The sequence below is a fragment of the Panthera pardus genome, unplaced genomic scaffold, assembly GCF_024362965.1.
Source record: "Panthera pardus isolate Hobbes unplaced genomic scaffold, ASM2436296v1 HiC_scaffold_10, whole genome shotgun sequence".
NCBI lineage: Eukaryota > Metazoa > Chordata > Mammalia > Carnivora > Felidae > Panthera > Panthera pardus.
Genome location: NW_026526655.1, coordinates 8,795,223 through 8,816,220, shown reverse-complemented (window position 1 = coordinate 8,816,220; position 20,998 = coordinate 8,795,223). Strand labels below are relative to the sequence as shown.

Below are 20,998 nucleotides of genomic sequence, written 5' to 3'. Positions count from 1 at the left end.
TGAGGTCATTATTGTGGGCTCTAATCCAACATGACTGGTGTTATTATAAAAAGAGGAAAATGCCATGTGAAAACAGAGACACAGGCAGAAGCGAGCCATGTGATGATGGAGGCAAAGATTGGGGTGATGTGTCTGTAAGTCAATAATGCCAAGGTTGCCAACAAATGCCAGAAGCTAGAAGAGGCAAGGAAGGATTCTCCCCTACAAGTGGAAGAGGGAGCATAACCCTACTGAAACCATGATTTTGAACTTTAGAGCTTCCAGAAACTTGAAACAATAAATTTCTGGTTTTAAGCCACCCAAGTTGTGATGTCAGCCTGTATGTCAGCCCTAGGAAACTAATACAAAGGACATCTATGCAAAACCTATAACTAAATTACATTCCTGGTGAAATAATGAACATTTTCCCTCCTAAGATAGAAACGAGGTGAAGATGTCTACTCTCACCATTTTTATTCAACATTGTACTCGAGTCCTAACCAATATGGCTAGGGGAAAAAAGGCACAAAGATTGAGAAAAAGAGTAAAACTGTCTTTGTTCTCAGATGGCATGAGTATATTTTAGAAAACCCGAGGAATCTATAAAAATACCGTGACAAAGAAATATATTAAATTTGCAAAATATAAGATTAATTTTCCAAAATCAATTGTATGCCTATATACTACCAGTAAAGAATTGGAAAATAACATAAATGATAAGTGCAATAACATCAAAAACATAAAACACTTAGGAATAACTCCATCAAAAAATATGCAAAACCTCTGCACTGAAACCTACAAAATATTGGTGAGAGGAATTAAAGAGCTAAAAAAAAAGGAGATCTTGGGGCACCTGGGTGGCTCAGTCGGTTAAGCGTCCGACTTCAGCTCAGGTCACGATCTCGCGGTCCGCGAGTTCGAGCCCCGCGTTGGGCTCTGGGCTGATGGCTCAGAGCCTGGAGCTTGCTTCCGATTCTGTGTCTCCCTCTCTCTCTGCCCCTCCCCCGTTCATGCTGTGTCTCTCTCTGTCTCAAAAATAAATAAACGTTTAAAAAAAATTAAAAAAAAAAAAAAGGAGATCTACCACGTTCATGGGCTTAAATTCAATACTGTTAAGACCTCAGTTTTCCCCAAATTGCTCTCTAGATTCAACTCAAACCCAATTTATATTTAACAGGTTTTGTTTTGTAGAAATTGATAAGCCAATTCTAAGGTTGTATGGATCTAGAAGGGCCAGAATTATCTTGAAAAAGAAGAAAAAGACTTACACCACCTGATTTAAGACTTAATAGAGATCTACAGTTAAGATAATGTGAAGTAGCATAAGGATAGAAAAAAAATAGAGGAACGTAACAGAACAGAGTGCAGAAATAAGCCAATATATAAAGTGTCAATTGATTTTGAAAAAAGTGCCAAGGGCAATCCAATAGAAAAAGGAGCTTCTTAAATGAACGATCCTGGAACATCTAGACAACTGTATAGAAAACAAAACAAAACAAAACAAAACAAAACCTCTACTCCTATACACAAAAAAACAACTAAAAATAGATCATAGACTTATATGTAAAGCCTAAATCTACAAAGTTCCTAGAAGAAAACATACTCAAATATCTTCACAATTTCAGGGTGGACAACGAGTTTTTAGCCAAAACCCTGAAAGTGCTAACCATAAAATTAAAAACCGATACATTGAACTGTATCAAAACTATAAACTTCTGCTCGCCATAAGACAAAGTTAAGAAAACGAAAAGCCCAGCCACAATCTGGGAGGAAATATTCACAATAAATATATATGCCGAAGGACTTGTCTTCAGAATATACAATGAACTCCTACGAATCAATCGTAAAAAAGATAATCCAACTTCTAAAATGACCGAAAGGCTTCAGCAGACGGTTCACAAAAGAAGTTATACAAAGGATCAATACCGTAAGAAAACATACTCAACATCATTCGTCATCAGGGAAAGGCAAATCAAAATCACAATAAGATATAACTTGTTATATCAACTAAAATTGCCAAAATTAGACCGGCTGACAGCACCAAATGTTGGTGAAATTGTGGAGCCACTGGAACTCTCATACCTTGCGGGTGGAAGGGTAAAGCGATACAATCCCATTCCTAGGCAGTAGGATACCAAGGTGGGAGCAGGGCCATGTGACTGGTCTGGCCCAGGTCAGGCCGCAAGGGGGTGCAATATCTGTGGAGAATTTAAAAACAATAATAAGATGAAACCAACTAAACTTGGCTCACTTTATATTATTTCTAAACAATGTCATGGGATAAAGTATGCCTGTCTGCTGGAGTGAACCATTCCCACCTCACCCTTTGTGATGTTCTTTATTCAAGACAAGTGACAATAAATGTCAACCAAAAGTGCCGTGTACACAAATGTTCACAGCACCTTTATTCATTATAGCCAATGATGGAAAGCAACCCAAATATCCATAACCAGGAATTTGGATAGACGACTGCAGTCTGCTAACAAAATGGAATATTACTCAGCAATAAAAAAAAGAATAAAGTATGGGTAAATTTCATAAACATTGTGAGGATTTGGCAGGTGGAAGGTTTAATGTGATTAGGTCCTTGGTTGCAAAGTTGCATCTTAGGGCTTTCTGTTTTCTGCCACAGGGATTAATATAATGCTTGATACGCAGGGGCACTTAGGAAACTCTTTCTTTTTTTATTTTATTATTATTATTATTTTAATTTTTAGAAAGAGAGTGTGAATTGGGGAGAGGGGCAGAGGGAAAGAGAGAGAGAGAGAGAATGAGAATCTCAAACAGGTTCCATGCTCAGCACAGAACCCGATCCCACAATCCTGGCATCGTGACCTGAGCCAAAATCAAGAGTTGGTTGTTCAACCTACTGAGCCAACCAGGCTCCCTGAAAAACACTTTCTGAATGGAGGAATGTATGTTGGGGATGCTGAGTGGGAATCTAACCAAGGGTTGGGACTTAACTTCTTCAAACACCAAGATTCATCTAGGAGTTCTTAGAGTTGGTTAACAAGAGTCCACAGCCCGTTCCTCTCTGGCTCTTGTCCAAACCAAATTTGTCCCCAAATTATCTTCTTCCACCTTCCCTTTCCCTCTCCCAGTTCCCCAGGACAGTGGCCTTAGCTTCAGTTCAACCGTCCTTCTTAACATGTTTGTCCTCAAGTCTGATAAATTCATCCAAGACCTGAACCAGGATGGTGGAGTCTGGGATGTGGGTACCCAGGGCTCAACACAGCCACTCAAGACCTGACAGGTAGGACAGGTCAGTGGAGGGCTTCAGACTGTCCTCAGCAAGCTTTCAGACTCCTCTAACTTCCCCTATCACCCCAACTGCAGAGCCAAAAGCCAGTGTTCAGCCCAAGGCTGTGTGTGTGTGTGTGTGTGTGTGTGTGTGTGTGTGTGTGTGTGTGTTGCTGGGTGTTGTCTCCAGTCCAGTCTGGTCCAGGAACAGTAAGGAAAGATCCAGGGTTGGGGGGACAAGAGATGCTCCAGCAACACAAGCCCCTGGTCTTATACAATACCAGTGAGGCTTTGCAGGGGCAGTCTTGTCTGGGACCCAAGCCTCCAGACACCCGCCCTGCCCATCCTCCCACCTCCCACCACACTAGATCCTTCTGGATAGGGGAGAAATGGGCAACAGGGCTTGGCACTCACTAACCGACGCTGCAGGCTGCCCTTCTTTCTCTACTCCCAGCATCCTTAGCACGCATCCCCAGAGCCCCTCAGGAAGGTTCTACAGGAATGAAAAATGAAGGAAAAAGGATGATGGAGAATGAAAAGAGACGTGGATGGATGCAGGATGCAGGCAAGCAGTTGGGCACCTGGCCTTGAAGCCTCCTCCTGGGTCAGGACAGGTGGGGAGCAGTGGGGACAGGTGCAGTAGGGGCAGTCAGTGTTTCCAAAGAGGAGGGTATGAAAGGGAGCAGGAGAGACGGGGCATTTGTGTAGAAGGCGCATTTGCTGGGCAAACATTCTTTTAACAAAGGCTGTGTTACGGGGATGCTGGTCTCGGAGAGGAAGCTAGAAGGAAAAAGTCTGCGAAAGGGGCTTAGTCCATGGGTGATTGGATGGATGGATGAATGGAGTGAGTGAGTGAGTGAGTGAGTGAATGAGCGAGTGTGTGAGTAAACCTCAGCCCTCCCTCGAACGGAGCAGAGCGCCCGGCAGGGGTCACTGCGCCCCCCAGGGGCTGGAAGGGGGCGCAGGCGCGGCCAGCGCCAAGACCCTCCTGTGGGGGGCGGGGCGGGGCGGGGCGGACTGGGGGCGGGGCTAGGGGGAGGGACGCGAACACCGTCCAAACTTCCGGTGCCTGCGGAGCGCGGAGAGGCGGCTGCACAGATAGAGGCTGCACGGGCAGAGGCTGCAGGGCGGACGCGCGGCCGGGCGCAGCCATGGTGAAGATCAGCTTCCAGCCCGCCGTGGCCGGCATCAAGGGCGACAAGGCCGACAAGGCTTCGGCCTCGGCGTCGGCCGCGGCTCGGGCCCCGGCCGCTGAAATCCTGCTGACGCCGGCTCGGGTAAGAGGGGCCGGGGGTCGAGGCGCGCCCCGCCTGCCCCGGGAACTGCTCTAGGTGCATCGGGGTCCGGGAGCGGTGATCGGAGTGGAGTGAGGGTCCGCAATGGGCCATTCATCCCAGAGTGGGGAGGGGGCTTGGGTCCTCTCTTAAAACGGCAACCGAAAGCAAAAGTCCGAAGAGTGGGAGGGGTCCGAGTCACAGGTCCCCAAGGAGGGAAACGCTCGAGGTCTCTTCCAAAAGTGGAGGGGCTAGGCGGCTGGCCCCAAGACAGGGGAAGGGGCTGGTAGAAATAAGTTGGAGGAATGTTGGTGGGGGGTATGCGTCTGGTTCTAATCAAGGAGGAGGGGCCGAGAGAGTCGAGTCCCCGGTGGGGGATGGGAGAGGGGTTGGACTGGGTTTCCCCAAACTGGGGGTGGGTCATGATTGGTAGGGAATGGAGGGGCGGGGGGTGGGGGGAGTCTGGTGCCAACGAAGGAGGAGGGGCCATTGATTTCGTCCCTAATGGGGGGGATGCTGTGGGGGGCGGGGAATGTGCTGCTGGTCTGCACCTAAATTGGTGGACAAGAAAGTGAAGAAATGGAAATAAGCCAGAACCGGCCCGGCTGCACGTTTGGGATTCGAGGTTCGAAATTATGAGGCCAGGCGCCCTGATTTCCCCACCCCATGCCGTCTGGGTCTCCCTGCTCCCGGCTTCCTTCCTCTCCCGGCTCTCGTTCTGGGCGGCTCTCTCCATCCCGCCGGGAGGCTCCCCCACTGCCCCGGTGCCCTCCCGCATCCTGGAGGCTCTTTGTGGGGGCGGGCCTCGGTGCAGCCCGCCCCCTCCGGCGTCCTCCCCCTCCTCCCCCTTCCCTCCTGCCTGGGGGAGAGAAGGCATTTCCGCCAGTGGAAAACTGTCTGAGCTGCGTGGAGTCTGACCCGGAGAGGGCAGGACGCGTGGCGGGCAGGGAGGCGAGGGGAGGGAGAGCTGGTCCAGCCAGGCTGTATTGTGCCCCGGCAAAGGTGTCCACGTAACCGTCGGTAACCGTCGGCTGCGGCGGTCTTCGGGCGCGCCAAGCAGTCCCGTCGAGACTGGACTTGCGACGTCTTTGTCCACTCCCCTTCTCTTCCCCCTGCTGGCTTCTGAGGAGTCTTTCTCAGGGCAAGATCCCTCCCCAAGTTTTGTGGCTCAGACTCAACCCTGCCTGGAGTATTCTGGGGGCTGCGGGGCAGGGGGGGAAACCTGGGCCCTGCTGGAGGGCACGCTGGAGAGGGGCCTCAGGTGGGTGTCACAGCCCCAGCAGAGACCCTGAGTGTGAAATGCACCGAGCAGCCTCAGGCCAGCTCCCCTGCCCTGGTGTGGTCACTGCATCATCCAGGACCACCTGGGCTGGGTTGGGGGGTTGCTCTGCACCCCCAACCAGAGCAACTCAGTCTTTATCCGATGTTTAGATGGGAGGGGACATTCCATATTTGAAGACCATGGTCTGCAGCTTTAAAAGTTTGCAAGGGTCTCTTCAAGCTTCTTTCCTCCCTTCACCAAGGAGCCCGCCTCCTCCCCTCCTCCCAGCCCAGGGAGGGAGTGGGGATGGGACCTGGCTGGCCCCTCTCTTCTCCCAGGGCCTGCTGCCCAGCTCAGGCCTGGAATTCAGGACCCTGCTTCTGAGAGCTACAGGCTTCAAGCGGAAGGGGAAACCAGCCAGACAGTAGGAGGATGTAATTCAGACTCTGAGAAGGTCCACCAAATTTCACCGGAGTGGCACATTCTCCAGCAGCCTCCTGATGGTGCCGGGCTAGATGGCAGATGCCAGCATCCCCTTGGCAGTAACTGACAACCAGCTTCTGGCTCTGACATCGGGCATCGTCTTTTCCCCCTCACCCAGTGTGAAGTGGAAATCTCAACACCTTCCTGGTGCTGTTTGGAATGGCCTTGGGCCTGATGAGCCAGCCTCCTCTCCCAAACCTTGTTAGCTGGGCGGGTCCCCTAGCTGTCTTCATTGGCAAGGAGGAGCACTGGGGGCCCAGGAGGAGGATTAACCCCCCCCCCCCACCACCACCACCACTAGGACAGAAGTGCATAGCAGTAAACTATCGCAGCTTCCCGAGGCCCTGTTGGATGTTGCCTGTTGGCTCTGACAGTTGCCTGATGGAACTGGAGTGGGGAAGAGAGTTCACAACTCTGAGCCGATGTGCCCTCACCTGGCCAAGGGGCACACTTCTCACGTCCAATAACCAGGGGGCGTAGATCAAGTCCCCTCTCCTGCCTCCGGCAGCGAGCGCAGCAGGCACCCAGCATTCAGACACAGTGCCACCATTATTAGGGTACCATTTATTAGAAGGAGAAGGTGGGTGGGACAGGCAGGCAGACTGGGAGGCCCGGCCATCTGCTTTGTCAAGACAGAGCGTTTGAGGTTTGCCCCGTGCTGATGAGGATGCAGAAGAAAGCTTTGCAGAAGGTTTCCTCTGGCTGAGGGTGACCCGAGAACCCTCCTTGGCCACTGAACTGGACTCCAAAACCAGATTTAAAGCCCTAGAAGGACCGCTTGATGAACAGATGAGTTTGCGAACGCCCTCAGCAGTGAGCTCCCCCGTGGCCGTTAGAGCAAAACGTCCACCTGTGTACAGGCTTACAGGGCCAGGGTGAGACCTCAGCAGCACCCCCACAGCGGGGCTCCCCCTGCTTCTGAGCAAAAACTGAAATACAACGAGGATTCTGTCCCCAGACCTGCTGCTGGAAGGAAGTGCCTCAGTGGGCCGGGAAGGGATGGGGGTGGGGGCCCAGCTGGGCCTCCAGCTGCCCACCCTCCCCTTGGCGCTCGCCTCTGAGATAATGAGAAGCCTGCGCTGATGGGCGACTGGCCGGAAGCCAGCTTGGAAAGTGGGTTGGCCGGGAAGCACCCCCTCTTAGCACCCTCTGGCCAGCCCTGCACCTCTCAGCCTGGCTCCCCTCTCCCGTCCATCTGCTTGTGCTTGAGTGCACACGTACACACACACACGCGCACACACACACACAGCCAGGTGTGGGCGTGTACACACGGGACTGGGCTGGGGGGCTGCAAATGGTGGGGGGGGGGGCTGCAAGAGGAGAGAGACATGTTCAATACCATCATCTTCTCAGCCCCCGGTAATTTTCTCCTTGGCCTTGCCTTTGATTAATGGCTCCTGTGTCGCCCCCTCCCCCAGCTGCATACCTGGGGATCAGATTTCACTTTCCGAGTCCTGGCCTCGGGCCCTTGGCAGGCGGGAGCTGGGTCTCCCAGAGTGGTTGGGGGAGGGTCCCCTGCCAGCCTGGAGGGCGGTACTGGTGGGCGTGGAGTCTTCCTGCCCCAGTGCCCCAGTACCCACTGGCTCTGCCCGCTGAGCTGAAAAAAAGGACCTTTGTGGACAGGTGGTCCTGTTCCTGGTCCTACCTCGTGGAGGGGTGGGGGCTTTGGTCCCCTTCGTGGTCTGTCCTGGGCCTTCCCAGAGGGGCTTTGGCTTTGGGGCACACACCACAGTGGTTTTTCTCTTCCCTCTCTATTTCCCTCTCTTTTCTATTTGCTTTTCTGGGCCGGTCCTTGCATGTTTCAAGGCTGTCAGTACCGCCAGGGAGGATGAGTTCCTCTTAGAAGAAAAAAAAATGTTTATGGTAAAATCACGGAAGCACAGCCTGGCTATCCCCCAACACACACACTCTCCAAGTTCTCTCTCCCCCAGGAGAGCTCTGTCAGCAGCCAGCTTTGCTTCTCATCCTTCGGAGCCTTTGTTCTCTAGAGTCTCATCTTGACCATCAGGACCGGAATAGATGAGAGAATGGGCCCAGCCTGGCCAAGCAAAGCAGAGGGTGGTGCAGGGGTCCACGCTGTGCTTACTCACCCGGCGTGTGTCCAAGCCGCTGAGCCACACGATAGGAATGGGGTTCCACTGAGAGCGAGTCCATGAGTCCCCGTGGGCATTTGTACATAAAACATAGCTCTCTGTGCTCCTGTGGACAGTGGGCATTTGCCCACTCCCCTCACCTTCACTAGGTCTCTCTCTCTCTCTGTCTCTGTCTTTGTCTCTCTGTCTCTCTGTCTCTCTCTCTCTCTCACACACACACACACACACACACACACACGTTGGTGCCCTTGAATCTGTGGTCTGCAGCCTAGGAAAGAAAGATGCTGAAGAAGAATGATACCAAGGAGGCCGGGCAGGAACCCCTCCCTCTCCAGCTGTCAGCCTGGGCTACAGCAAGTGCATTTCTGACTCCCCTGCCAGCCTCCTCCCAGCAGCCTGCGACTGTAGTTTAATCTGCTTGCAGTTAATTTGGGCATTGTTACTGAGAGGCTCTAGCTGGGGGGATCTCCAGGAGCCATGGGAGTCCGCTGAGTTAATGCTCCAGTTGGCTGGGTTCCCCTTGACCGCTGTGGCCCTGGCTTTGCTAAATCATTTAATGAGCGCCATTGCGGGCCTTGGTGCCGTGGGCAGAGGAGGCCCGGGCCCCTCCAGGTCCCCGCACGGCTGGCTCACGTGCCCCACACGAGTGCACAGCAAAGCACTTTGCTCAGAAAGCCCAGTTGCCTTGGAGACAGTATGCAATGTTTTTCCACTTTCCAAGTGAAAGCCCCCCCAAATGTCTGGCTGCTCCATGCGGGGGTGGGGGGGGTGGGGGGGCAGCATTTTCCTGAGTCTCCAGCATAAGCGAAGCAGCTCAGGGGTCTCAGGAAGCAAGCTTCTCCACAGTCCTTCCCGGTGAGCTGGACAGCCAGGAGTCCCCAGGTTCTCCGTTGTGGAGCTCAGGGCCAGGCAAGCAATGGCAGCTTCGGGGCAGGATTCAGGGGCCCTTTCTCCTGCCGGGGGGGGGGGGGGGGGGGGGGGGGCGAGGGGGGCTTGATGTCTGAAGTGCCTTTTGTCTCCAAGCAGGGACATCCATGGCTTCCAGTCTGCTTCCTGGCAAGCTCTGGTCCTGCTTTCCCTTCCTGCCTGCTGCTCAGCCCTGAATTTTCTGAGGTTTGGGCCCTGCAGGCAGGAGGGGTGTGGGCTTAGGGAGGGGAGCAGGGCAGCTGAGCCTCAGGCACGCACTAGGGGGCGTCAGTAAAGGTGGGATAGGGAGCTCTGTGTTAGCCCCAGACACGTGAGGGGTATGTCCCCACACACCTAGGACAGCCGGGGATCCTCAACCTTCACAGTGACCCCCACAGAGTAGGGACGGAGAGTGGTATCCAGGGGGCCTGCTGGAGGCTGCGTTCTTCTCAGCCCTAGAGCCGCAGCCGTGCCCCAGGCACTGACCCAGCCAGAAGCAGAAAGGCTAGAAAGGCTGCTCTAAAACCAGCCTCCTTGTCTGTGAACTTCGTTGTGGAGCAGGCCCTCAGGCTCTCGCTTGTGGCCCATTGGCTTTGTTTTGTTTTGTTCTTTTTAAAAGCAGTTCTCACAAGCTGGCTTCTCTGGTTTTCTGACCGCATGGCCAGGGTGCAGTCTCTACAGCTGGCCCTGGCATTGGCCCTGAAAAGGAAAGTTTCAGCTGATAAAGATCTGCTATTTTTATCTAGCACTTCATCCTTGACAAAGGGCTCTCGGGTTCCTGGTCTCCTTCAATCCCTGCCTCTTCACACTTCCTGAGAGATGCTCCCCTCACGGGGGATCCCGGCCCCCACTGAGGCCTCTCTCAACTTGGGGCCACCACTCACCCCACTGTCTGTGAACGTCCAGCCCCAGGGGCAGGATCCACAGCTGGCACGACAGCCTGACCTGTCTTCTGGGTCTGCCACCGGTGGAAGAGCAGAGACGCCACGACCCTCCTCCACAGAGGTCCCCGGGTGGCGGGTGCCTCGTGGCACTTTGGCTGTCAGGCTGCCCCGTCCTGCGCTGCTCCTGGGAGCCCATTGAAAGTCAAAACCATTATAATCCCCTGGCTCCTGTCGGACCTTGGTTAGAGGGCCCGAGCGTGTGGAGGAGATGCCAGCCAAGTGGGAAGTCTCATGAATTTACCTCTCTGGTCTGGATCACAGGACCCCTGCAGCAGGGCCGGGCTGGGGAGGGTCCCCAGGCCTGCAGAGGGGCTCAGCTAGTGAGTTTGGCACAATGGGTTTGACCTCCCACCCGCGCCAGGCGACCTCCCCCGAGGGCAGACTGCGGCGTTGGGGAACAAGATGGGCCGGGGCACCTGTCCGTCCTGTGTCTGTCCCATGGTGCAGAGGCGGGGGACCAGCTGGTCTGGTGATGGGTGTGCCCAGTGAGGGGGAGGGTCCTCGTGGTATTTTTGTCCTTTTCCTGGGCTTTGAGGGTGTGTGGGAGAGCGGGAGGCATTTGCCCCATCTGATGGTTACCCCTCCACTCCCTGAGGCCTGGGCCCCATGCCCTGTATGCTGTAAGCCAGGAGGCCTCAGGGATCGGGGCCTGGGCATCACAACAGGCCGTGCCTCACCCCCACCAGGCCAGGCCCCCTGTGCTGGGCTAAGAGATAAGGGCTTCTCCAGGGTAACTTGGACCTGAACTGTGTCCCCAGCCCCCCAGCGTAAAGGGAGACAGGAAACCTGGCACAAAAGGGGCTAAGCAGACAGTTTGTGGCTTACGTGGAGACCGGAACTCCTTCCCTTCACCCACCCTGCCTCAGCTCCTGGAGGGTGGGGAGTCCTTGGGCCTGGACTCTGACCTCACCATGACTGTGCCTGGACACCATGGAGGAGGGTGTGAAGGGTGGACAGCGGAGGCCGAGACAGGCCTGGGCTTTTGCAACATCTCCCAGGGTGGGTGAGGGCCCGGGTTAGGGCAGGGGTGCAAGGGAGGACGTGCACAAACAAGAGAGATGGCCAAGGCTCATTAAGAGCCTGAATCCTTAGACTCTCAGTCCAGTGCTCTGGGTAAAGCGGTGTCACTGAGATCTACGCACACACCTTCGTCCACCAGCCCAGACCCGTGTGCCCTGAAGTTCGGTCAGTTGAACTTGCTGCTTCTTGGCAGACCTGTGGCTACTGTTCTGAGCCCAAGTCTGGCTTCCCCAGAGCAGGTTTTGTCCAGGAGCCTCCAGACTTCAGCCTTCAGGCTTCACTCCTGACAGCCTATTTAACACTGCCAGCCGGTGCCTGTGCGGGGCCGTAGCTGAGCTGTGCCCAGCATGGATCGCAGGCTTAGGGCCGCCGGGTCCAAGGGAGACCAGCACCGTGCCCAGGCCCCATGCGCCTCCTGGAGCCTCTGTTTCCATCAGCCGGTGACTACTGCCTGCCATGGGCTTCTGGGGGGAGCCCAGCAGGCACCTCCCGCTGCCCCAATTCCAGCCCACCCTGTGCACCCCAGCTTTCGGGTGGATCCAAAGCCTTCTCTGGCTCCCAGCCTGCCCAGTGCACCCCATTTCCTATAGGTTCCCAGGTCTGGTGCAGTTATTAAGGCCACATCTGTGCTTCCCCCATTCTGTGTTGAAGAGTATATATCGTGATCACAGCTGGCATAATAAAGAGTACTAATGGCATGGATAATCCAAACCTGCCCGCTTAATCCCAGTGGGTCGTTATGTATGGCTTTGATGCGGGTCTCAGTTTCTCTTTACCTGGGAGGAAGCTGGGAGGACCCTGGCGGGGCATCCCTTCCAGATGATGCTCATGTGTCCCCGGCCCCGTTCTCCTCTCCCCTTTTTCCCAAGGCTCGCTCCCGGCCGGCAGGGTGAGATCTCACTTCCGGGAAGGGGGTGGGAGGGTCCCCAGAGGTGCGGGACCACCATCTATCTGGCTGACCCAGCACTGCTGTCCACAGGAGGAGCGCCCCCCCCCCCACCGCTACAAGAAGGGGGGCTCTGTGGGCGGCGTGTGCTACCTGTCGATGGGCATGGTCGTCTTGCTCATGGGCCTCGTGTTCGCCTCCGTCTACATCTACAGATACTTCTTCCTCGCACAGGTGAGGCCAGGCGGGAGGGAGGCACGGGGCTCGGGGAAAGGCTTGTGAGGAGGGGGAACAGCAGGTGACCTGCCCCCAGGTGGGAGTGAGTGCCCAGCCAAGCACCAAAGACCCGCATCCTCCCTCCATGGGGCCTCCTTGGGCTCATGCCAGCCTCTTGCCTGGTCCCGGAGACAGAACTGGAGCCCCGCCCTCTGACCCCCACGGACCCTGGTAGAGTGTCCTTAGCCATGTCTTCAGACACGCCTGAGGCCACCCAGGAGCTCTCCCAGGAACACAGTTAGTGGCGGGCGAGCTGGGACTGGAATCCATCGCCCCTTCCCACAGTGTTACCCTGGAGTGTTACCACCAGAAACTCAGATCCAGAAGAAATCGGAACTCTGTGATCCCTCTAGAGCTGGACCCTGTGGCCGAGGGTCATGCCTTGGACGTTTGCTTGGGTCACAAAACAAGGAAGGCAGAGAGCCGGATAGTGGACGGATGCACCCCCACCTCCCGCAAGGGGTGGCCTCCGCCTGTGACAGCACCCCCGTTATCTACTCACACAGCCAAGTAGGGGCACGAAGCTGGGCGGGAGGACTGGTCATGGTCACGGTGACCTTGCGATCAGCCCAGATCTGGGGAGGGAGACAGTTGCCACCAAGGGAGTTAAATTAAAGCTCAAAAGAATAACCGTAAGTGCACTGAACAGGGAATTTCAGAGTGACAAAGAAGCTGAGAATTGCCAGTCATTTATGACCCAAGTGACCTCCCACCCTCAAGCATTGGCTTTTCGCTTTGTTACTTAGTTTTTCCATGATGGAAATTACTGAAGAGTTTTTGTATTCCATGTGACTTTCCCCTAGAAACCTCAGCTCCCACACACCTGCCGACTTCCCTTTTTTTTTTGGCTCCCCCCCGCCACCGCCTCCCCATCTTCCCCCTCCACGGCCAGCTCCCCGCGTGTTCCCGGTTCTCCCTTTCCCATGGGAGTCCTCTCCTGGGCCCTTTCCTGTGGCCCTTAGGAGCCTGCCTGGCTCCTGGCCCCCTCTGTCCCCAGCCCCAACTTGTACCCTCCTGGGGCTTCTCACCCCACCCCAACTGCTGGGGACTAGGGGAACCTCAGAGCGGCCTCTGAGTCCGTGCCCTGGACAGTATGATTCATGTGCGATGATTCATGCTCTGGGAGAACTTACACTGCAACAGAAAGGGGAATTCTGCCCGTGACAGGCCAGGAGTCTGTACACAGATCTGGAGGAGCCCCGGAGAAGTGCACATGGGCACATCACTGGGCCTCGGTCAGGTCACACAGCCCCCCTGCCCTTGTTGATGGAGCCGTTAGGCCTGCTCTGCAGATAGAGGCACAGTGTTGCTCGTGGGGCCCGGTGTCCAGGGAAGGTGGTGGAACTTGAGTGAGGTTGCACACGGGGTTGGCTGTAGTGATGCCTCCAGAATCTTCACGCAGCTGATTTTCTCTGAGCGACTCTCCTCCCTCCTGGGCACCCAGCCTGTTCAATCCGGGGCTCCTGTGTTTGCCCCTAAGGGCCCCCTCATCCACTCCAGGCTCTTGCTTGGGGGTCTGTCCCTCTGTGGAGGACACGTGGTGGCCGGGTCCTACCCCTGCCGATCCATCCCATTTCAGTCACAGGCTCATGGACCCAGAGGCCAGAAAAAGCCTGATGGATCACCTCGTTTCACGGATGGGGAAACTGAAGGCCAGAGAGGTTGTTCACCTGGGACCTGGCAGATCCCGCTCAACCCTCCCTGACTCCCCGTGCTCCTCAGTTTCTCCACCTGTGAAATGGGTCTCATTAGTCCCACACTTCGTGCTTGCCCAGGCCTTGGGGGTCGTGGCGCAGTGGGGTGGGCGGGGTGGCCGTGCCGGAGGCGCCGTGTGACCGGTCTGCCTGTCTCTTCCTCCACCTTGCCCAGCTGGCCCGGGACAACTTCTTCCACTGTGGCGTTCTCTACGAGGACTCCCTGTCCTCCCAGGTCCGCACTCGGATGGAGCTGGAGGAGGACGTGAAGATCTACCTCGAAGAGAACTATGAACGCATCAATGTGCCCGTGCCCCAGTTCGGCGGCGGGGACCCTGCAGACATCATTCATGACTTCCAGCGGGTGAGGCCGGCCGGGGCCGGGGCAGGAGTGGTGGAAGGGTGTCCTAAAGGCCCAGAACCCCCTTCCACCAAGGGTCGTGAGAAAGGAGAATACGAGCGCCCGTGGTACCTCCGTCTGTGACGGCAACTATGTCTGGCAGACGTCTACGGGTCCGCTTTATCAGGATTTTAAAGACCTCGCTTCTGTTGCGTAGGGGTAGCGTTTCTCACCGAATGTGAGCTAGTGTGGACGCTGGCTGTCATGGCGAGGCCGATGTTCCTTTCAACTGGGTATTTTGCAGTGCCTTTGTTTTGAGGTAGGGCACGCCAGTCAAGCTCGTGACGTGTACAGCTTAGTGGATTTTCTCTGAGGCCCCCATGTAGTGCCACCCGGATCAAATGTGGACCTCGGCCAGCATTCCGGAAGGTTCCCTGGTGCCCTCCCCTCGCCCCAGCCAGTACCCCCTCCCCAGAGGTAACCATCCTTCGCGCTTCTGTTGCCGGTGACCGTTTTGAGGCCCGTGAAACACAGGCTCTCCAGCTATCTGTCCCCCCGAACTTGCCTCCCAGAGCTTCCTAGGGGTTGTCCAGTACGATCCCTTCACTCCGTATCCTGGACAGTCTTCCAGCTGAAACCCCCCAGAGAGCCAGGGACGGAGCATCTCCTGCTGAGGGTCCTGGCTGTCCGCAGGGATGCCGGGACCTCAGAGGTCTGATGGAATGCACGATTGGAACATTACTGGCTTCCCCAAACCTCAGCTCTGGGATATCCCATGAGAAGAGCCCTTGTAACAACCGAGGCCCTGGACAGTGGTGTTTTTCACGTAGTAAGTGGAAGTCCCCGCAAATACAGGCTAGGAGACGAGCAGGAGCCCAGGAGCACCCGCCCGGGTGTTCGGGAATCGGGGGTGCATCGCACCGGCGTGGTAGGGCTGGTGCCTCCCAGCCCACCCAGGCCAGGCCCTCGACTGCAGGGACTGACGGGGCCCCTCCTCCTGCCCAGGGGCTCACCGCCTACCATGACATCTCCCTGGACAAGTGCTATGTTATCGAGCTCAACACCACCATCGTGCTGCCCCCTCGCAACTTCTGGGAGCTCCTCATGAATGTGAAGGTGAGCAGGGGCCCCGCTGCCTCGTAGAGGCCAGGCCCGGGGCAAGGGAGCCTCCTGCTGTGGGGGTCAGGGGGCCCGGGGGCGTTGCTGTCAGCGGGGCCCAGCACCCCGGATCGGTTCCCGCCTTCTCCATCTTCCTTCTCCCACGCCCAGAGTCCACACTTCTCCTTTTCTTCTCCCCACCACGCTTCCGCTCCCTCTCCAGCTTTGTAGCCTCCTAGGCTGTGCCCCGCTTCAGCAGCGCAGGGAACAGGTGGGGTCGCCCCCCTCCCCGAGCAGCACTCCCCGTGGGAGACCAGACCCCCACACGTGCGGCACGGCGGGCACCAGTGCTTGGCACAAACGGAAGGTGCCTGGAGACGTCAGAAGGGCGAGGCCCGGGGCCTCTGGATGGGGGAGGCGGACGCGTGCGGACGGGACCCTGCCGGAGTGGGGAGCGGACAGTGGGCCAGGGGACCCCGAGGGAGGAGAGCCCCGGGTACTGAGCCGGCGCTGCGGCTTCTCCCTTCGCAGAGAGGGACCTACCTCCCGCAGACGTACATCATCCAGGAGGAGATGGTGGTCACGGAGCACGTCAGCGACAAGGAGGCCCTGGGCTCCTTCATCTACCACCTGTGCAGCGGGAAGGACACCTACCGGCTGCGGCGCCGGGCTACCCGGAGGCGTGAGTGGCCAGCTCCTCCCGTCTGGGCCCCTGCCCTGAGCTCTAAACCATCATCCGGCCGTGCCGGGCCCCGTGGCTGGAGAGCAGCCCTCCCAGAGCTCAGACGGTAGCAGCAGTAGTAACAGCTAATGGTGACTGAGCACGTCCTATGGGCCAGGCCCTGGTTTACACTCTTTATGTCCTTCTGAGACGGTGTGAGTTATCCCCACCGTCATTATTCTCGTTGTCCCTTTGAAAGATGAGGAAACGGAGGCACAGAGAGGTTCAGTAACACCCCTGAGGTCGCACAGCAGGGAAGATGGCAGAGCTGGGCTCTCACCCCTTCAGTGCACTGCCTCTCAGTGGGTCTGGGTGTCTCTCCCGGGGCTGCCTCTTCCCCCCGCCGCCCCGCCCCAGGATCCCGAGGTCCCGCGGTCCCGCTCAGGTTCCCAGTCTGATTGCCTTTGCAGCCCAGCCGGCACTGGGCCGGGACACAGTCCTCACTGAGATTTCTCTGTTCCCTCTCAGGGATCAACAAGCGAGGGGCCAAGAACTGCAATGCCATCCGCCACTTCGAGAACACCTTCGTGGTGGAGACCCTCATCTGCGGGGTGGTGTGAGGGCCTCCCCTTCCAGGCCCCGCCCTTGCCCTCTTCCTTCTTTCCCTTCTGGCCACTCCGGCCCTCCTCCTTCCTCTCGCTTAGCTTGTACTTTGGACCTTTCCATAGATGTGACGTGTCTCCTGGTTCCTTTCCAGCCCTGCCCGCCTCCCTGTACCAGAGCCGTGACCTCTTGAGGCCCCACCTCTTCTGAGCTCCCAGGTCTGGGGGACAGGAGGGCGCCACAGGGTGGTTTCTGGGACCACCATCCTGAAGTCAGGTCCGCTGGGGCCAGCCCACAGCTGCACTGGCAGCCCAGGGGGAGGGCTAGACGGAGGGACCGGGCATGTGGGGGTCCTGGGCAAGGGGACAGGGTGGGGTGTGGTATGGTGTTCAGAGATATCTGCACAGTTGGGAAAGTCCCAAAAGGCTTGTTCCTTGGACAGCACATTTCCTCCTGCGTCCAGATACCCAGCCCTGGGCTGAGGGTAGGGTCATGTGCCCAGGGATGGACCCCCCCCCCCCCCCCCCAGAGCACAAGGGAAGACAGTGTCCTGGGGCTCTCCCCCCAGGACTCCTGTCAGTGCCTTCAGCCCACCAATGGGAGCCTGGAGCGAGGGGTGGGGATGAGTCCGTCAAGCACAATCGTTCTCCGAGTGGAACCAAAGAAGGGAGGAGCCAGGGCCCCCCGCCCTGGCCCCCCAGGAGCACAAGTGGGGTCCTGCAGCCATGGCCACGGGAAGGGGACAGAGCAAGGTGGGCGGCCTTGCGGGGCTGAGCGCCGAGCAGAGACGAGGGGGTGGGCTCGTTGCTTTCTCCAAGCTTGGAGCTGTTTGAGAAGATAATGTGGGGGGAAGGGAGAGCCACCTGGTACTTGTGCACCCTGCCTCCCCCTCGTTCTGAAATTCCGTCCCCCGGCTTTGGAGGAATGCAGCCTTTTTTCCCTTTTCCTTCTCACTTTTGCATGTTTTTACTGATCATTCAATATGCTAACCGTTCTCAGCCCTGAGCCTTGAAAAGGAGGCTTCGACGCCTCCAGCCAGACTTAGGTGCTCTCTGGAGATGAAAGTCTTAAATGCTTTGTATATTTTCTCAATTAGATCCCTTTTCAGAAGTGTCTGTAGAACAATAAAAATGTTTGACTTCTGACGTTGACTTGGGAGCAGTGGGTAGGGGAGGGCGCCGGGCAGGTGCACCCCATCCCGCAGGCTGGCCGGGGGTGCCTGGATGCGGAGGGCGGGGAGGCCAGCAGAGGTTCAGCCAAGGAGCATCCGTGTCCCCTCAGTCCCCTTCAGTCCTCACACCAGGCCGAGCCGGGTCGATTCACATTTTACAGGAAGAGTAGACCTGGAGTAGACTTGGAGACCGGAAGTAACTTGCCCAAGGTCATGGCTGCTTTTAAGTGCCTATAAACCATCATGTTTAGTTCTGCACGGGAGATGACATCATTATTGCTTGTCCTTAAGCACAAGGACGATGTAGTGTTCTTCGCAGTTTCGGGGCAATTAGTAACCACCTCGGTGGGTCCGAGCTGAGGTTGGCATGAGTCACAGGGTCTCATTCTACAGACGAGGTGGTGGGAGAGCTTCCCGGAACTTTGGCGGGGTGGACCCAGCGGGACCGGGGTGAGGGTGGGTGCCTACATCCTTGCCACTGGTCTGGCTCAATAAACCTGTGAGGGACATAAATGACTCAAGTTTGCAGACACACCTTGTTCTCAAAGGCAATCTTGGGAAGACGTCAATCTGCATGCAATGCAATCACAATTAAAATGCTGACAGGATTTATTGTTTAACTTGACGAGGTTCTTTTGGGAAAGTAAACATGGGGAATAGTCTGGAAGTCCTTATAAGGGGAAAGAACAGCCTCCAGGTATTAAACATCATAAACTACTATAATTAAAGAGTTCCACGTAGCAAAGGAAAAGGTCAACGGGACTCAGTGGAGGGTCTGGAAATGGTCTTAAATATGAGGATAATTAATGGGACACATGTGGGGTTTTTTTTTAAGTGCAGTTATTTATTTTGAGAGAGTGCGTGTGCACAAGGGGAGAGGCAGAGAGAGAGGGAGAGAATCCCAAGCAGGCTCCACACCGTCAGCGCAGAGCCTGATGCAGGGCTCGAACTCACAAACCGTGATATGACATCACGACCCGAGCCAAAATCAAGAGTCAGACGCTTAACCGACCATGCCACCCAGGCACCCCTGTTGTTGTTGTTGTTTTAATGTTTATTTATTTTGAGAGGGAGAGGGGGAGAAAAAGAATCCCAAGCAGGCTCTCCACTGTCTGCACAGAGCCCAATGTGGCCTCGAACTCACAAACCATGAGGTCATGGCCTGAGCTGAAATCAAGAGTTGGACGCTTAGCCAACTGAGCCACCCAGGTGCCCCCTGGGTTTTTTTTGTTGTTGTGTTTTGGTTTTCTTTAATGGAACAACTGGCTAGCCATTTTGACAAAAATTAACCTGGATCCTACTTTCCAGTAATAATATTAATTCTGCATAAACCAAGGTTTTTAAGTATGAAATGAAGCCATAAAAGGACTTAAATGATTTAGAAGAATCTTAGAGGAGAGAAGACCTAAGTATGATACCCACCAATTACAACTTGGACTATGAAAAACTAGAATTTATGGACAGCAAAATATACGACAAAGTCAAAAGGTTTTTAAGGGGCACTGGGGGAGATGTTTTTGAAACTTAGGACACTTTAAAAAGGGCTATTTTCCTGATAGGCAACATTTTTAAAAATCATGAAAAATGAACAACCCAATAGATAAACAGGCGAAGAATATGAACAGGCAGTTCACAGTAAGGGAAATATAAATGGATCATTGCTTAAGCATGAAAAGATGTTTAATTGCACGTACATAGAAAATACAAATCAAAATTAGGAAGATGCATTTTTGCAAGTCAGGTGAAGCTTTTTTTTTTGGTTAAATATGTTACACTGCGAAGCATTTACTACATACAAAATGCTGTATATAAATCACGAGTATGTAGGGGCGCCCGGGTGGCTCAGTTGGTTAAGCGTCCGACTTTGGCTCAGGTCATGATCTCGCAGTTCCGTGAGTTCAAGCCGGGCCTCGGGCTCCGTGTGGACAGCTTGGAGCCTGGAGCCTGCTTCTGATTCTGTGTCTCCCTCTCTCTCTGCCCCTACCCCACTTGTGTGCTCTCTCTCTCTCTCTCAAAAATAAATAAACATTCAAGAAAGTTTAAATCACTGGTATGGAAGTTATAAAGCATCATGACCAATGTGTTTCTGGAAACCCACCAGCCAACTAATGAAACAAAAGATGCCAATAACACTGGTTTTCTTGCATTCACTTCTCCATTTGCTGCTGCCTAACAAACCACCGCAGAACTTCATGGCCTGGTTCCGAGGGATGGCCGAGTTTGACCAGCTCTCACTGGCTGCTCACTCCTGCTTTGCATGCAGCTGAGAGCTTGGCTGGACTCCGCATCCAAGGTGCCACTCCCATCCTGGCCTGGCTCAGCATGGCCTCCAAGCAATAGCCTGGCCTTTCTTACAGTTTGGCAACTGAGCTCCCAGAGAGAGGGAGCCAGGGACTTCAGTCCTCATAAGGCGTGCAATCCAAAGTTCCAGAATATTAGTTCATTGCATTGTTGGTCAAAGCAAGTTACAAAACCAGCCCTGACTTAAGTGGAGGGGAAGTGGACCACCTCCAGATGTGAGGAGAAGCATTCATGCTCAGGGACGCAGGGAATGTTGGCTCCCATGTTTGGGGACCCCCACAGCATCCCAGCTTCTACCCTCCACATCCCTCACCTCCATATCTTGTGAGGGACATTAAAGCACCTCTATTCTCTGGGGTGCCTGGGTGGCTCAGTCGGTTAAGCAACAGACTCTTGGTTTTGGCTCAAGTTCTTGAGATCTTGAGATCTCACAGTTCTTAAGATCAAGCCCCGTGTCAGGCTCTGCACTGACAGCATGGAGCCTGCTTGAGATTCTCTCTCTCTCTCAAAATAAATAAACTTAAAACAAAAAAAAGACACATCCATTCTTAGAGCTAAAGACCACCATGAAAATATGTCAATTTCCCATGTATTAGCCAATCTCTTTATAGTAATTACCCAAAACAGGTGAATTAATAGCTCCTGAGATTCTCTGCTTTGCTTTACAATTCTACCACATACCTATGAACTCCTAGTGTAGTTTTCCTTGGATTTGAATATTATAAAAGTAATAACATGTCTTATTCTCTGACATGTGTCCTCCCAAAC

At 55.0% G+C, this 20,998-nt stretch overlaps 1 protein-coding gene across 1 annotated transcript; it reads left to right on the top strand.

Moving 5' to 3' along the window:
- The first annotated feature begins 4,275 nt into the window (after positions 1–4,275).
- On the top strand, positions 4,276–17,903 carry ITM2C (integral membrane protein 2C). Its single transcript, XM_019445619.2, has 6 exons — positions 4,276–4,496; positions 12,180–12,320; positions 14,232–14,420; positions 15,402–15,512; positions 16,026–16,176; positions 16,684–17,903. The coding sequence occupies exons 1-6, from the start codon at positions 4,371–4,373 to the stop codon at positions 16,773–16,775; spliced, it is 810 nt and encodes a 269-aa protein (XP_019301164.1). The 5' UTR covers positions 4,276–4,370; the 3' UTR covers positions 16,776–17,903.
- The last annotated feature ends 3,095 nt before the right edge of the window (positions 17,904–20,998 follow it).

Bases quoted from the DNA above. Each gene is read 5' to 3' on its own strand.
- ITM2C (XM_019445619.2), top strand. From the start codon at position 4,371: ATGGTGAAGATCAGCTTCCAGCCCGCCGTGGCCGGCATCAAGGGCGAC. The intron at 12,321-14,231 runs GTGAGGCCAGGC...CACCTTGCCCAG, and splicing joins GATACTTCTTCCTCGCACAG to CTGGCCCGGGACAACTTCTT. The intron at 16,177-16,683 runs GTGAGTGGCCAG...GTTCCCTCTCAG, and splicing joins GCGCCGGGCTACCCGGAGGC to GGATCAACAAGCGAGGGGCC.